This window comes from Nicotiana tomentosiformis, chromosome 8 (genome assembly GCF_000390325.3).
Source record: "Nicotiana tomentosiformis chromosome 8, ASM39032v3, whole genome shotgun sequence".
NCBI lineage: Eukaryota > Viridiplantae > Streptophyta > Magnoliopsida > Solanales > Solanaceae > Nicotiana > Nicotiana tomentosiformis.
Genome location: NC_090819.1, coordinates 28117348 through 28134915, shown reverse-complemented (window position 1 = coordinate 28134915; position 17568 = coordinate 28117348). Strand labels below are relative to the sequence as shown.

The following is a 17568-nucleotide window of genomic DNA, read 5'->3' as shown; positions in this document are numbered from 1 at the left end:
AATGACATATTCAATGAAATATTTTTATGCTTAATGACATATTCAATGACATATTTTTCTTCACTTTTCATGCCTATATAAAGGCCTTGTAATAGATAAGAAAATACACACAATTGAAGAAGAAATACTCTTCCTTCTCTCTATCTCTATTTCTTGTTCATGTTTTACTAAATTGCTTTTATTTCATAACTTTTTCTTGTTCATGTTTTACTAAATTGCTTTTATTTCATAACATTATCTTCTATATAGAATAACTAATCTCGTTATTTTGGTATATATTTTATCTTGGTTTTAGCTAAGTCTACAATCAAACATTAGACAAATCTAATTTCAAATTTATGCTATGCTAACCTCCGAATCCGATTACCAAGTGACCCCTCAAAATAATAACGGGTAAAGTATACAAATAGCTCTGAATGTAGATGGTCTTGAATTTTGAGAGCCCGTTTGGATTGGCTTAAAAAAAGTATTTTTACGATAGAAATAGCTTGTAAGCCAAAAAGCAATAAGTTGGGATTGCCTAACGTATTACTTTTGGCTTGTTTTAAGCAATTTTTAATTTATTTTAAGTACTTTTTGACTTTGCCAAACACTTTCCACTTGTTTCATGAGAAGAACTCCAAGTTTAACAAGTATTGTAACTCGCTTGACCCATAAGGCAACACTTTTAACTTTTGACTTAGAAGTTCTTCCTATGGGGCAAGCGAAGGTCAAAAGTTAAAGATCACCCCCCAAAAAAATCATATTTCTACCATTTTTTGTTGAAAAAATTAGGTGGCGTAGCCATTTTTTTATAGTGCTTATGAGATGTAATATTTGAGAAGTTCGTGGTTGTAGTATTTGAGAAGTTTGGCTATAAATGTAATATTTTTATAGCCAAATATTACCACTTTTTGTTGGTAATATTAATGTTACCAGAAGAACATAACAACGTCACACCCATAACAGGAATTAAAAGCTATGTGAAAAGTGAGAACAAGCGCACAAGAAGAAAGAAAAAATATTCGAGTGCAATTCAAAGTCAAATTCCATGAACTTCTCCTAGAGTTTGAATTGATATTTGAACTGTACCAGTTCAAACTCTAAAACACTTTCCTAGAGCTCTCTTGTAGTCGTTGTTATATTTGCTAATCTGAATCACAAACTTGGGAGCACCAAATATTTTTAATTTTTTATTTTCATGGAATTGTTCCGTCATACCTCAGAAAAGCAATTATAATTCAAGTAGATATTATAGTCAAAATTGTAGCAGAGTTAAAGTATCTTTCTTAAGATGAAAAATGACCAAAATAACTAAGGGTTGCAAAAAAATATCAGCTTTAGCATCATTTCGACGTTCGAATAATTCTGACATTACAAATATATCCAAAGGTATAACAACATGCAATGAAAAATTGAGGATCTACATCAATCTGTATCTTCCAAAGTTGAAAATTTGCATTGGGTGCAACTGTATAATACATTGCACTTCAATATTAACATGAAATAGATCAACAATTCTCGTTCTCAAAATGACATAACATCTTTTTACTTGAACTGCAATAGTTGATATTTGAGAATTGATACGATCCGAGATAAACAAAATATCGAAATATGAAAATAACAATAACTAAAGCAAAACTAATGGTAGATTAGATTAAGATAATCAAAAGTAGTCTAAATAATAAAATATTAAAAAAAATCTAGAACCCTAAGTGAATGTCTCAAGCAACAATCGAAAAACTATTCGATCGTCTCCCAAGAACGACAAATTAGAAACCCTAAATATAAAGAAAGGAGAAGAAGATTACCCTCAAGAACCCAATTCTTGAAAACAGGTAATCAAAAGTCGAACTCAAACCAAGAGGTTCCAAATCTCTCTCAAGTGTTTTCTTATATCAAAATATACTAAGCCGCTAATAAAATAACCCTAGGCTAATATAAATACCCTATGATTAGAATAGGAAAAGCCTCAAAGTTAATTTTCCAACAAAACTCGTTAGGCTAAACCGTAGCCTCAACCGTAACACACAGCTGAACCGTGTCGAATTTCAGAAGCTTATTTTCTTCAGCTCTTCAGGCCCCTCTTGAATTGTACGTAGCCAACAGTTGATGAAACTGTGTTACACGATTTGACTTGGGATCCTGATTCTTCAATTTTAAGACTCCAAACATAGTATTCTTTGCATGAATCCTCCAAGTGACTCTCTAAATATCTTCTAACCAATTGTTGAAGATCATACAGCTCCTCAGCGTGTATCCCTCGGGTATTCTTGGACTTAGAGCGAGTCAACGGTCCATTGGATAATTCGGAGTCATCTTCAATATTCTCCGCTTTGTCCGGTCTATCTAGGATCGTATCAAAAATTCTTACTTCACCCAGAAAGAACAACATCGAGAAAATAATTAATTTACATGATAGCTGGTTCAAGTATAAAACACAATGAAAGAAGAAGGGATGAAGATGGTATGTATTCTTATTTTAGTTTAGGGGTAATTTTTTCCATCTAAATACTAAGTGGCTAAATATTAATTAGTTTTGAAATGGTGGCTAATTTAGAATTAGCAGTGTAAAAAGTGGCTATTTACCCATTTCACTATATTTTGAGTAATAACCACAAGAGTTGACTCAAATAGCCGCCGACCTAATCTCTTCAACTAAAAATAGCTGGCGGATATATAGTATATGTATAACTCATGCATAATCTATGTATACCAGCTAAAAAAGGTAAACAGTAAATATGGTCGGCTATTTGTGTATTGGAGCTCTAGACTTATAGCATGTTTGGCCAAGCTGCAAAAATCAGCTTATTTTGAGAAGTATTTTTTTCAGAAGTACTTTTGGTGAGAAGAAGTTTGTGTTTGGCTAATTTATTTGAAAAGCACTTCTGAGTAGCAATTAGTGTTTGGCCAAGCTTTTAAAAACTGCTTCTAAGTATATTTTTTTCAAAGGTGTTTTTCAAAAAAGTATTTTTGGAGAAAAATTATTTTTTTTGCTTCTCCAAAACTGCTTCTGTTTCTACTCAAAAATATTTTTTTTCCTCTAAAAGCATGACCAAATACTCCAACTTTGAAAAACAAGTGCTTTCGGTTTAAACTCGGCCAAACAGGCTATTATACAAGTAATCATAAGCTAATTCATGAAATAAGTTTTGACATGTCAATTTGGGCTAACTGGCTGTATAATAGGCCCAACCCATTAGTTTTTTAGACGGTTTGGGTGAGCCACGTTTTCTTAGCCCAATTTTGCCACCTCTGTCTGCCAATAAAAGGTGGCAACCCTATTCAGTTTCTAAATACTAGGGCAAAGCTGTAAAGGTGAATACCCTTAAGAAGTTTGATGAACGACATTTTGTCTCAAGAAAATAAATAGAGGAAACGAGGAATTGGTAGAGAGTTTTATGCTAATGTTTGGAACCTACATCTACCAAGTGAAAGGCATGTAAAATTCTCTCATCCATTCCTTAGTTCCCCTTTGTTGTGATCTGACAGCTTACCCGAATGAGGAATATTTTCCAATTATTGAAGAAGCCAAAAAATGTGATTTTATTGTGACTTTAGTTGCTTACCAGAGTCGTACTATAATGTTTGAACCGGGTGTCTTAGTAGTAGTTTTTTATTTTTATTTTTATTATTGTGTTGATAGAAAAGTATATATGAGCCTTAATTGTTATTTGTCACCTTACTGAACCTACTTTTGAGTATTGTGTTTGTGTGTTAAGAGGGTTTGAATAGTATGATAACTAGACTTAGCATGTATGCTCTGTTTTAGCCTGCGATTTTTAGCACTGAATAATATCAGAACAAGAAACAAGTATTGGGAAGAAACTAGTTTGAAATGCCAAAGGAGTAATTCTTGTGACTATAGCTATCTGTAAGGCTTGTTAATTTAAAATTGGGCGAGATCTAGGAAGGAAGATGAGTTGGAGCATATTCATGCTCAGTTTATTCATTTTATTGTTAAAAGAGGGGGAAATTAGAAAAAAGAAAAGATTATTAGAATAGAAGATTGATGTGTTTAATGTCTATTTTGAGCATTAACAACTACAACATACCCAGTATTATCTCACATCGTGAGGTTTGGGGAGGGTAGTGTGTACGCATACCTTACCCCTACCTTGTGAGTATAGAGAAGTTGTTTTCAATAGACCCTCGGCTCAGAAAAGTATAAGCACCACATTAATGAAAATATAAACAAGAAGGGACAGTACCAAAAAGCCATATAAAAGGAGAATAAAAACAACAAGACAATAAGGTGATCAACAATGAAAGAAAACAACGGTTAGTCATAAAAACTTACTACCAACATAAAGTGAGACTGCGTATCAATACTACTGTTATGAACCCTCTAGACTACCTACTCTACTACTCTAATTCGATCTCCATACATTCCTATCCTATCAAGGGTCATGTCCTCGGTCAGTTGAAGTTGCGTCATGTCTTGCCTAATCACCTCTCTCCAGATCTTCTTTGGCCTACCTCTATCTCTCCGTAAGCCCTCCAATGTCAACCTCTCACACCTCCTCACCGGGACGTCTGTGCTCATCTTCCTAAAATGACCAAACCACCTAAACCACGCTTCCCGCATCTTGTCCTCAATAGGGGTCACACCCACCTTGTCGCGAATAACCTCATTTCTGATCTTATCTAACATGGTGTGCCCGCACATCCATCTCAACATTCTCATCTCTGCTACCTTCATCTTCTGGACATGAGCGATCTTAACTAGCCAACACTCAGCCATATACAACATCGTTGGTCTGACCACCACTCTGTAGAATTTACCCTTAAGTTTCGGTGGCACCTTCTTGTCACACAAAATACCGGAAGCGAGTCTCCATTTCATCCATCCCGCCCCAATACGATGTGTGACATCTCAATCTCCCCATCCCCCTGAATAATAGACCCAAGGTATTTAAAACTCCCTCTCCTATGGATGACCTGCGAGTCCAGCCTCACCTCCCCTTCCCTTCCTTCAGTCTCGCCACTGAACTTACACTCCAAGTATTCCGTCTTGGTCCTGCTCAACTTGAAACCTTTAGATTCCAAGGTCTGCCTTTATACCTCTAATTGCGCGTTCACACCGTCTCGCATCTCGTCAATCAATACAATATCATCTTCAAATAGCATACACCACGGCACCTCTCCTTGGATGTGGCGCGTAAGTACGTCCATCATTAGAGCAAACAAAAAAGGGATGAGTGCCGACAACCTGATGCAATCCCATCATAATTAGAAAATGGTCTAAGTCCCCACCCACCGTCTTTACTCGGGTCTTTACTCCATCATACATGTCCTTAATCAACCTAACGTAGGCAACAGGTACACCTCTAGCCTCCAAACATCTCCACAAAACCTCTCTCGGAACTTTATCGTACGCCTTTTCTAAGTCAATGAATATCATATGCAAGTCCTTCTTTCTCTCCATATACTACTCCATCAATCTCCTAACAATGTGGATAGCTTCCGTAGTCGAACACCCTGGCATAATCCCAAACTGGTTCTCGGAAATAGACACACTCCTCCTCACCATTAGCTCTACCACTCTCTCCCAGACTTTCATAGTATGGCGAAGCAGCGTGATACCCCGATAGTTATTGCAATTTTGGATATCATCCTTGTTCTAGTATACAGGAACCATTGTGCTCCACCTCCACTCTTCGGGCATCTTCTTCGTTCTAAAAATGACATTAAATAACCTAGTTAGCCACTCCAAGCCTGCCTTGCCCGCACTCTTCCAAAACTCCATCAGGATCTCCCCGGTCACTTTGCCCCTGCTCATCTTACACATAGCACCCTCAATTTAATCGATTCTAATCTCCCTACAATACCCAAAGTCACAACGACTCCTAGAGAGTTCCAAATCACCTAGTATAATGCTCTTGTCCCCTTCCTTATTCAAGAGACTATGGAAGTAGGTCTGCCATCTCCGACGGATAAGCCCCTCATCCAACTACCTTCTTCGTCCTTGATGCACTTCACTTGGTCTAAGTCACGTTCTTTCCTTTCTCGCGCCTGGGCTAACCTGAACAACCTCTTATCCCCACTTCGGCCCTCGAGTTCCTCATACAAACGACTAAAAGCTGCATTAACAGCTTTACCCAAATGAAAGGAATAGATTAAAAGTCTTTGTCTCTCTCTTTCATTTCCAATAAGAAGTTGTGTAACACGACGAATCTGTCTTGTCCTTTTTTGAATGGACTAATAGCCTGTTTAGCCAAGCTGCAAAAATAAGCTTATTTTGAGAAGTTCTTTTTCTCAAAAGTGTTTTTCTCATAACTTTTGGTGAGAAGCAATTTGTGTTTGGTTAATTAATTTGAAAAGTACTTCTTAGCAGCAACTAGTATTTGGCCAAGCTTTTGAAAACTGCTTCTAAGTGTATTTTTTTCAAAAGTGCTTTTCAAAAAAAAACTTTTGGAGAGAAGCTACTTTTGTCTGCTTCTCCAAAATTGTTTCTGCTTTTCCTCAAAAGAACTTTTTTTCTTCCAAAAGTGCGGCCAAACACTTCAACTTGAAAAAAAAAATACTTTTTTAAAAAGAAAGTGCTTCTAGGATTGGAGAAACTTGGCCAAACATGCTATAAGAAGGAAATAGTGTAACATAAACTGAAGCGGAAGCAATACAAGTTAGGCAACCTCTGACTCTCAGCTATTGTTTTGTGTTCACTAATTTTGGGGGAGGCAAGGGATTATACGGTTGCTCTAATGTCTGTTTTGTGAAATAGTGGTGCAACTGTGGCTTGAAATTTCTGGGGCATTTCTTCAATGTCAGTTGTGTGCAATAATAATTTGTAATCGAAATTAAAAAGAAGATAATGAGAAAAGCAGGATTTCTTTATTGATTGTAATAGATTTTGGATTATAACAATGTTTCTTCTACAATGAAATCTACTGTCGACCCAAACTCGGGGAGCACGAGCGGCGCTCTACCGAGTAAACCCAGCCGAGCAAGCCTGCTAGATACTTTCTACCCCAAACTCACTCATGGAAAAGAGGTGACATATATTCATTAATTAGACAATAGGGAGATCATGAATACAATACCAAAACCTTTCTATTGATTACATCACTTTTAAGTCTCAAAACACACACCTTTTTATAGTCTAAAGTGGAACAAGAGATCAAAACACAACATAATCTGTTTGACTTTTCTAGCATCCATGTACAACCCACATAGTGTCTACGGAGCCTCTAAGATATACAAAAGAGAGTTATGATAGTGCCGGCAATAAAGCCCCGGATATACCTCAAAACGTGATAACAAAATGTACAAAACATACATGACCCCGGAATGAGGTGGGGCTCACCAAGTATTCTAGGAGGAAGGTGTACTGCTATCGCTGATCAACACTGCCTGCTATGGAACCACTTGCATCTATTTAAAGAGGCAGCGCCCCCGGCAAAAAGGGACGTTAGTACTATCGAATAGTATTAGTATGTAAAGCTAGACACCATCTCAATAGAATGAATAATAATACAAGGAAAAAACGGTCATGAGTTCAATAAGGGCTTCAAACAATACTAAAATATCAAATAAGGATCACATAAGTTCTCAAGTCAATCTCCATGTTATTAGGTAGGGTGATCTTTAGTGCCGATATACCATAATTCACAATACATCCGTATTCTTACACGGAGTCCGATCTTGACGCGATCGGCTAGGTCGTCCCATTTGAGACATCAACCATAACCACAATTTCAATTATTATTTCTCAGCACAGCCACCACCATGTGTGCGGCATGGAGTCCGATCACGCCTCGATCGGCCAGGCCGTCTCACCCAAGACGTTACCTTTTTCAGTCAATCAATTCACATCGTACTTCTTTCATATCTTTTCAATTCATTGGCACTAGCGATCACGATTACAAAGTCATTCTTGGCACTTGGCCATATTTCATAGTTCCAGTTCCCTTTTCCACATTCAAATATCATTATCATTATCAACAACAATAGGTCTTCCCATTCAAGACATTAAATTCACATATGAGCAATTTGGAAAAATCTTAGGCACATAGAGGCTTTTCATACAATTTGGCATAACAATCTTTATTTCGATCTTGACATGAAATCTTTACATTTCTAACACATATTCCACATTTTGAACACATCCTCAAATGACAAGATGACATGATGAAGCATTTAGAATAAGTATTGAACATACATCTTTCAACACAACCACATTAGGAATAGCTAATTCAATAATGATCAAGGACTTACTCCAATTACATGAACACCGTGGGATTCGATTCTAAGAAGAAGGGGGTTTGGCCAACATACCTCACTTGAGCTTCTCAAACTCTAAAATGATATGTAATTCTTAGCAACTTCAATCTATTTTAGAAATATAACAAGTTGAACCAAAATTAGGAAGATGATCATGGTTTTAGCTCATTTGAACATATTATCAAATACTAGGTGTGCATCAATGTTTTAACGCCTTTTTTGTGGAAGATTCCACCATTCCCCAACCCATTCTCTACCATTTTTAGCTCACAACCTTCCCATATACTTCAAGGATATATGCATGCAATACAACAACCCCCACACCCAATATTTGTCTCTCTATTTAACCCATTTTTGTAAAATTGAGAGGTAGGACATAGATTCTTACCTTTAGGGTGAAGACTTCCTTTGTTAATCCTCAATGGTTGAGCAACAATTGATGGATAATAGGTTGAAGGTTTCTCCATCACTCTAAGAACTCTCTCTCTCTCTAGAATATCAGAAATGTGCTCACAATGAGCTATGGTATATGTTTTAACGAAGAAGGGTCGGGTTTAAAAACCCCAAAAATGAAGCCCCGGAATAGGATATGCAGTCGCATATGCGATCGCAGACTGATTATGCAGTCTGCATATCGGCCGCATAATCTGGGTGCCAAAAACTGGAAGGGATCTGACCGGGTCTGCGGTCACTATGCGGCCCGCAGACCTGTTCTGCGGTCGCATACTGCACCGCAAAACTGTTTTGCGATCGCATAGTGTACCGCAGAACCTCCCTCTGAGAAATCCCAAAGCTCGGTATGCGACAAGAGTGTGGCCCGCGAAGTGGTTATGTGGTCGCATAATGGCCGCGAAATTGATATCAAAATGACCCAGAAAACCGATTCACTCTGTGACCATTCTGCGGTCTGCAGATTGGTTCTGCGGTCACCGAATAGGTCGTAGAAATGCCTACTTCTGCCCAATATTTTCTTCAACTCCCCAGTGCATTGTTCAATCCAAAAAGTCCGAACAATTTCTACTATTATTAACCTCTACGCCTGCCCCGACATCACAGAACCGCGACTTTTAGGAAAACTTTTCACGGGGCCTTACATCTACATTACTCCATGAGTTACCTGAAAGAAGAAGAGAAGAGAAGGAGGTTAGAGGTGACAAACGAAGAGAGAGTTAGATAGAGAGAGAGAAATCAGTTAGGGAGTTGTAACTGAAATTACCAGAAATTGCCTGCTGCTTCACTCTAACTTCTGCGTATTAATAAGCTCTTCACTAAGCTGCTCATGGGCTGAAATGTAATTGGGCCTAAGGCCCTTCTCTAATATGTCTCCGTTGGCCCAATATCACTAATACTAAAACCCAAATGAACCAAATGAGATATAGCCTCCCCGTTATGTACAATTATCCCCACCATCCATGTGTCCTGATATAAGACCCCCAATATAGAAATATATCCCCATTACTTTCCTAATTCATTCAACCTCAGTCATTACAATCCCTACCTCTCCAAGAACGATCTTGTCCTCAAGGTCTTTGTTGAGCAACAAAATCAGGAAATTGGCTTTAATATATCTCCAATCCTCCCAGGTAGCATCCTCCTCCCCTAGATTTTCCCATTGAACCAGAACCTTCACCCCTATACCATTATCTATATTCACCATTCGTCGTTGTAAGATAGCGACAGGTTGAATCAAGATTCGTCCTTCGTCGTCACAAATTGGTGGTTGCAGTTATAGAGTAATGGATGGACCAACGCGTTTCTTTAGCTGGGAGATGTGAAAAATAGGGTGCAACTGAGATCTTTCAGGAAGCTCTAGCCGATAAGCCATTGTTCTGATCCTTTACATGACCTTGTAAGGTTTATAGTAACGAGCACATAGCTTGACATTTCGTCTGACATCGATGGAAGACTGTCGATATGGTTGTAGCTTAAGTTAGACTAGATCCTTAACTACCAATTCCCGTTCAGATCTTAGTTTGTCAGCATAGAACTTCATCCTAGATTGAGCCTGTGTTAAGTTGTCTTTTAGAGATTGCAGCTTCTGTTGTCTCTGAACTAACACTCCCTTGCTGAATATTGACCAGTCTGTGGTAAAGACCCCAGTGGTAGTTGTGGAGGAGCATAACCATACAGTGCCTGAGAAGGTGTAGTCTTGAGAGAGCTGTGATAGTTGGTGTTGTACCACCACTCAGCTAAGTGTAACCACTTTCCCCACTATTTAGGATTGTTGAAAACCATAACTCTCAAATAGGTTTCCATACACCTATTATAACGACCCGACCGGTCATTTTGAGATTTATAACCCCGTTCCCCCATTTACTGCTCAATTTATGCTTTACCGTCATTTTATGACTTACCGAGCTAGTTGGTTCGGGTCCGGAAGGATTTCGGAGTGAAATGAGACACTTAGTCTCTTAATTGAAAAACTTAAGTTGGAAAAGTTAACTGGATATTGATTTATATGTAAACGACCTTAGAATTTAATTTTGATGATTCCACTAGCTCTGTATGGTAATTTTGGACTTAGGAGCGTATCCGAAAAATTATTTGGAGGTCCGTAGTGGAATTAGGCTTGAAATGGCGAAAATCGAATTTTTGAAAAGTTTGACCGGGGGTGACTTTTTGATATCGGGGCTGAAATTCGATTTTGAAAATTGGAATACCTCTGTTATGTCATTTATGACTTGTGTGCAAAATTTGAGGTCAATCGGACGTGATTTGATAGGTTTCGGCGTTGTTTGTAGAAATTTAAAATTTCAAAGTTAATTAGGCTTGAATTGGGATATGGTTCATGGTTTTAGCGTTGTTTAGGTAATTTGAGGGTTTAACTAAGTTCGTATGATGTTATGGGACTTGACGGTATGTTTGGTTGAGGTCCCGGGGGCCTCGGGTGAGTTTCGGATGGTTAACGGATCAATTTTGGACTTGGCATTCCAGCTGAAGAATGTTGGTTTTCTGTCACCGGTATCCTTCTACGCGATCACATGAGAATGTCCGCGATCGCGTAGGCTTGTTTGAGGTAGTGATGATTTTATTCTTCGTGATCGCGTGAAGAGGGCCGCGATCGCATCACTGTGCGAGTTTGTTATTCGCGAACGCGTGAAGAAGGTCACGTTCGCGTAGAGTAAGTGGAGTAGAAGTAGAGGTCACATGTTTTGTGCTTCGCGATCGCGTAGGACTGTGAGAGTGAGCTTTGCGATCGCGTGAAAAAGTCCGTGATCGTGAAGGGTTAAAGCTGGGCAGTGGAAATTTGTGCTTCACGATCGCGTGTGGTTGTCCGCGATTGCGTAGAGCAAATGACTGGGCAAAGAGTTTAAGTTCTAAAAATGGGATTTCATCCCATTTTCCATTTTTAGCGATTTGGAGCTCGGAGAGAAAGAATTTTCGGGAGATTTTCAAGAAAAACAACGGGGTAAATGTTCCTAACTCAATATTGGTTAAATTACCCGAATCCATACTTGTTTTTGGCATTTAATTAGTGAATTAAGTTGGAAGATTTAGAAAATCTTCTTGGTTTAAATTGAAAATTTGAGGGTCGAGTTGAGGTCAGATTTTGGTAAAATTGGTATGATTAGACTCGTGGTTGAATGAGCTTTCGAATTTTGTAACTTTTGTCGGGTTCCAAGATGTGGGTCCCACAGGCAATTTTTGAGCTAAATTTCAGATTTTGTTGGAAATTAGTATTTTCTTATGTAATTAATTCCAATAAATTTTATTGACTGAATCGAATTATTTGTGGCTAGATTCGAGGAGTTTGGAGGCCAATTCACGAGGAAAAGACATTGCAGAATAAAGAATTACATGGCTTGAGGTAAGTAACAGTTCTAAATTTGGTTATGAGGGTATGAAACCCCAAAATATATATTATGTGATTGGTTTTGAGGTGACGCACATGCTAGGTGACGGGCATGTGGGCGTGCACCGTAGGAATTATGACTTGGTCAATTCCATGGAAATGTGTAGTTGAAAAATCTGTTGATATCCGTATATTTTTCCCCGTATTAGGGAAATTGATTTATGAATCATGTTTAAATCATATGTTTACACTGTTAGGACCCACATAGGTCGTGTACTTGTGAAATTATTTGCTAAATTACTGTTTTGCACTCAGTCACAGTGTTATTTGCACATTTTAACCTCAGTCTCTCGTATTCATTATTAATGCATCATATAATTATTGTTGGGCTGCTTATCATGATTTCTGAGAGCCCGAGAGACTGGAGAAGTTGATGACTGAGTGAGGCCGAGGGCCTGATTGTGAGGATATTTATGGATCGGGTTGCACGCCGCATCATATTTCAATTGATTTATGCCATGATTGGCTTGATATAGCGCTTGGGCTGAAGGAGCCCCTCCGGAGTCTGTACGCACCCCTAGTGAGCGCAGGTACCTACTGAGTGCGAGTGTCGAGTGATGAGTGACTGTGAGGAATGAGGGACTATGAGGTTGGAGTGAATGGAAGGACTGAGTAACTGTTACTCTGACAGGATGCATTGATTTCATTATTTGCTGCATTTCAACTGTCATATATCACTATTTGGACATTTCAAAAAAATATTTTTTCTGTTTCGGTCAAACTTGATATGGCATTTCAGTGAAATCTTAAATATTGAACTTGAGGGCATGCCTACCCTTTTATATTGGAAAGTACTGTATTTGGACTTAGCTGAGAAGCTCGTCACTACTTTCAGTTCTTTATTTATTATTATTACTTACTGAGTTGGTTGTACTTATACTACACTCTGCACTTCGTGTGCAGATCCAGGTGATCCCGGATACAGTGTGTGTTGATTCTTTTACACAGTCAATTTTTCAGAGATTCAGAGTTAGCTGCCATGTTTCGCAGACCTTGTCTCTCCTTCCCTATCCTTTTGTTTATTGTATTTGGTCTCAGATTATTATAGACCACGTTTTCCAAACTTGTAATGTATAGATGCTCATGTACTCAGTGACACCAGGTTTTGGGAGTGTCTTTATTTTTATTGTTTGTGGGATTTAGTCTTAAACTTAATTATTATGTTTTCAGTATTTAAAAGAAATTGTGGGTTATTGGTGTTGTCGGCTTACCTAGTATTGAGATAGGCGCCATCACGACAAGTTAGGATTTTGGGTCGTTACACCTATTGAGTCTCTCTATCTGTCCATCAGATTGAGGGTGGTAAGCAGTGCTCATGTTGAGCTTAGTGCCCAAGGATTTAAAGAGATGTTGCCAGAAATGGCTGGTGAAAATGGCATCTCTATCAGAGACAATAGTCCTGGGGAGTCCATGTAACCTGTAGATTTCTATAAGAAACCCATCCGCCTGAGTACTTGGCAAAGAAATTCCCAAGATACCCTGTCATATGCTTTAGTCATGTCCACTTTTAATACAACATTACCATATAGAGATGGTTTAATTATATTATGGACTAAGTCTTGGGTGAACATAATGTTTTTTGTGATAGACCTTCCTCTAATGAAACCTGCCTGGTTAGGAGAAACTAGTTTCTGCACCAATGGGCTTAGTCTCTGGTTCAATAGAATCTTGCATGAGAAATTACTGAGACTAATAGGTCTTAGATCTGTGAAAGACTGAGGATTGTCCACCATTGGTAATAAAATAAGGCATGTGTGAGTCAATGCTTTTGGAATCTGATTACCTGCAAAAAAAAAAATCAAGAGTCATTAGTAGTAAGCCCTCCTTTATGATGTCCCAATATGATTGATAGAATTTTTCCGACATCCCATCTGGGCTTACTGCACTCTGGGAGCTCATAGCAAACACCACCTCCCTTAATTCCTCCATTGTAGGTATTGTTGTAAGCATCTCATTATCAGCATCATTGATGATCTTTGGGATACAGTCCAGGATAGACATATCACTAATAACACCTTTCTTCGTGAATAAATTCTGAAAAAAAATGAGACAGCTTCCCTAGCAATGTCATCATCACCTTCAATCAATGTACCATCGTTTTTTTAATCTTCTTTAGTGTTAGTCTCATTTTTTCTTCCTTTGACTACAGAGTGAAAATATTTCGAGTTAACTTCACCCTCCACACACCATTTTACACCTGATTTTTGCTTCCAAAAGGACTCTTCCTTCTTGTAAACTCTGATTAGCATTGCATTAGCCTGGTTTAGCAAAGCCATGTTCTCAGAATTATCCAGAATGATGTTATCTTCCAATTTACCCACCGTGTCTTTCAGTTCCTTAATCCTGTCAAAGATGTTGCCAACAGTATTCTTGGACCACTCTGATAACTGTCTGCTAGTATTCTTTAACTTCAAGTGGAACCTCCACATTGGAGATCCCTGGACCTTTATATTCCAAGCTTGTTCCACCACACTTTTGAAATCAACTTCTTCAGCCCATAAATCAAGAAATTTGAAATATTTAATTGGATCCCTCTGATTAGTCTTGGCAATGAGGAAAAGAGGAGAATGATCAGACCCTGTTCTAATCAAATGGTTGAAATTAGTAGAATCAAACAAGCTCATCCATTCATGACTGGCAAGGATTCTGTCTAATCTCTTCCATATCCTTTTGCTAGGACTCCAACCATTATACCATGTAAAGATGTAGCCAGAATACCCAGGATCCAATAGCTCACAATCCATGATACACTCCAAGAAAGGCAAGCTTTTAGAATCCTGTGACGATTGCCCCCCCTCCCCCCATTTTTTACCAGGGTCCACAATACAATTAAAATTGTGGGCAATGTACCATGGTAACTTGTACATATCAGCAACATCTCTTAGACTATCCCATAATTCCTCCCTTTGCTCTGCACTCATACCCTATGCTTTCTTTATAAATATATACAATGTTTCAAATCTCTTTTTAAATGTTACTATTATTAGCGGTAATATTTTAAAATATATTATAATATTAGTTAATAGACAGAAATATAAAAGAGAATTTGTTTTGGAACTTTGATATGTGAAGGATAGTTTGACATAAAATTTAGTAGTAAGAGAAAAAATACTATAAAAAGATAAGTTTGGTTAAAGGCCAAAGATTGGTTGAGAGATATGCGACAAGCTCAAATCAAAGTTAAATCCTTTTTGTGGATGATGATAATTTATTAATCAAAATTAATATAGAGGCCAGTATAATTATTACGTGAGGTAATTATTTAAGATTAATTTTATTAATTATACTCAAATTTAGATTTTAGCTTATAGTGAATTTTGAATTCAGCTAAGTTGTATCCAGTATTCTAAAAGGCATTTTCGAGACAAGCCCTGGGGCGAGCCGACCAAAAATGCTCCGAGGCGATGGTGTGTGTGTGGGGGAAGGGGGAGGGAGGAGGGAGTCTCAAGAGGCGTATGCCCAGCAATTCAGTAATATAATACCCAATTCTCAAAAGTCAACTTGTAGTTACTCAAAATATTTAAAAAGGAACCGAAATATTAAATCTAAAAGTCAAGACATTTTTTATTGCTAGAAACCCTAATTTACGGTCTTTCCCATTTATTTATCTTATCTGCTAGTCTGCTGCTATCTCCCAAAAGCAATGAACTGTCAACTATTTTTTACAGATACAAAGAAAATTCTATTCTCCTCCATAGTAGCAAGTTCAAAATTCAAATTGCAGGTTAGTCAACTTTTTTGTTCCTCCGTGTAGAAAATTTTATATTTTTCAACTCAGGTTACTTGTATTTGTAAGTAGCGTATATGGATTGTTTTGACTATTTTTTTATGGAAATGGATCACATCTATATATAGTTTTTACTTATTTATTATTTTATTTAATTGTTATGCAATTTTAGTTATTTAAAAATATTTATTGTAACTATATTATTTTATAAAATATTAAAAATTAAATACCCATGCGCCTTACACCAGGTGCCTTCGGGGCTTACGCCTTGCTGAGGAATAAGTAAAACGTCTCGCCTTACGCTCATGCCTTGTAAAACACTAGTTGTATCCACTTAAATGAGAATCTCTCTAATAGTACTAATTAGGTTTATAATTTTGTATATACTAGTTTTAGGATACGTGTGTTGCACGTGTGTGTAGTATCTATCAATTAAGAATATATACATTGACGTTAAAATAAAATGTAATATTTGTTCAAACGATAAAAATATTTTTTCTCACACTGACATAGTAATTGTATTTAATATCTTCTGAATATGCATAGATGATGAATTTAGTTAAAATAGTTGGTACATTATTTTGTAGTTATGAATACATTTTGTCTTCTATTATTTCATCCTTATTTCTTAAAGTTTGCATTTTAACCAATTTAATTCTTAATAGTATTACTGATTTTGTTTTATATTCTTATTTCTTTTATCGTCGATGGTCTTTTTATGAGAAATAATTTATGTACTCTAAGATTTGTGTAAACTTGAAAACTAATTTTACTTATTTGATGAATATGGAAAGGAATAAAATTGGATTATTTTTCTAGATAATTAATTTAAATCCGAAAAAAGTTAATTCAAATACTTAATTATCTTTTTAATCACTAAAAGAAATAATATATTTCTTAAGGATTCAAATTATTAATATTAGCTCATACCATATATTAAATATTTAATTATAACTATATCTTTATCTACAAAAACTCCATTATCAAATGATAAAATCGAATCTTTGCACTTTATGTTTGTCGTAGTGTTATTAAATGACTTTTGTCAATCACTTTTTTCTCTCTTTCTATTGCTCTTATTAAATATTTTGTAATTATTTTTTCTAATTATATTTTAAATCTATATTAAATTTATATCTAAGCAAATTGTATGCGAAAAATAAAATTAATAGTCAGTGGACCAATCTTACATAGGCTACTCACAATATTTATAGGTTAATTACAGATTTGGAATAAAGAACAAAGCAAAATGCTTCCTCCTTCTTCAATCTTTTTATTTTATTTTATTTTGTTTTGTTTACATCATAATTGTTCACCTAAAATTTAGCACAATTATGCAATCTCTTTTGAGCCAAAAATTGTTCAACTGTAGAAATTTCTGTCACGACCCAAAATCCCACCACAGGCGTCGTGATGATACTTACTCTCTAAGACTAGGTAAGCCGATTATAATTACAATTCAAGCTTTTTTTTAAAGGAATTTAATACAAGTGTCGAAACCAAAAGCGGAAACAAATATAACAACCTCCCAAGACTGGTAATATTGAGTCACAAACTCTAACTGAATACACGCAATAATCTCGAAGATCGAATATACAATACTGTTTGAATAAGAGTTGACAGTACAATAAAATAGAAAGGCTCCAAGGGACTGCGACACCAAGCAGCCCTTCCTTGAATCCTTGCGATCACACTCTAATCTCTGTCCGAATCTGATATCTCCAATACCTGGCTCTGCACAAAAATATGCAGAAGTGTAGTATGAGTATACCACAGTCGGTACCCA

At 36.9% G+C, this 17568-nt stretch overlaps 2 protein-coding genes and 1 long non-coding RNA gene across 3 annotated transcripts; 1 reads left to right on the top strand and 2 right to left on the bottom strand.

Moving 5' to 3' along the window:
• Window positions 1–4336: 4336 nt before the first annotated feature.
• Window positions 4337–4723, bottom strand: LOC138897237 (uncharacterized). Its single transcript, XM_070183201.1, has one exon. It carries the CDS (start codon window positions 4721–4723, stop codon window positions 4337–4339), a length of 387 nt encoding a protein of 128 aa, XP_070039302.1.
• A 7216-nt stretch (window positions 4724–11939) lies between these two features.
• LOC138896632 (uncharacterized) lies at window positions 11940–13216 on the top strand. The gene is made up of 2 exons (XR_011410003.1): window positions 11940–12010; window positions 12959–13216. It is a non-coding gene; the product is annotated as an uncharacterized lncRNA (long non-coding RNA).
• An 81-nt stretch (window positions 13217–13297) lies between these two features.
• LOC104119493 (uncharacterized) lies at window positions 13298–14976 on the bottom strand. Its single transcript, XM_070183200.1, has 4 exons — window positions 14203–14976; window positions 13942–14089; window positions 13666–13838; window positions 13298–13534 (listed from the first exon to the last, which is right to left on the bottom strand). The coding sequence occupies exons 1-4, from the start codon at window positions 14974–14976 to the stop codon at window positions 13298–13300; spliced, it is 1332 nt and encodes a 443-aa protein (XP_070039301.1).
• Between the last annotated feature and the right edge of the window lie 2592 nt (window positions 14977–17568).

Bases quoted from the DNA above. Each gene is read 5' to 3' on its own strand.
- LOC138897237 (XM_070183201.1), bottom strand. From the start codon at position 4,723: ATGGCTGAGTGTTGGCTAGTTAAGATCGCTCATGTCCAGAAGATGAAG.
- LOC104119493 (XM_070183200.1), bottom strand. From the start codon at position 14,976: ATGAGTGCAGAGCAAAGGGAGGAATTATGGGATAGTCTAAGAGATGTT. The intron at 14,090-14,202 runs GTAGTCAAAGGA...ATTTTTTTTCAG, and splicing joins ACTCGAAATATTTTCACTCT to AATTTATTCACGAAGAAAGG. The intron at 13,535-13,665 runs GCAGGTTTCATT...AGCATATGACAG, and splicing joins AACTAGTTTCTCCTAACCAG to GGTATCTTGGGAATTTCTTT.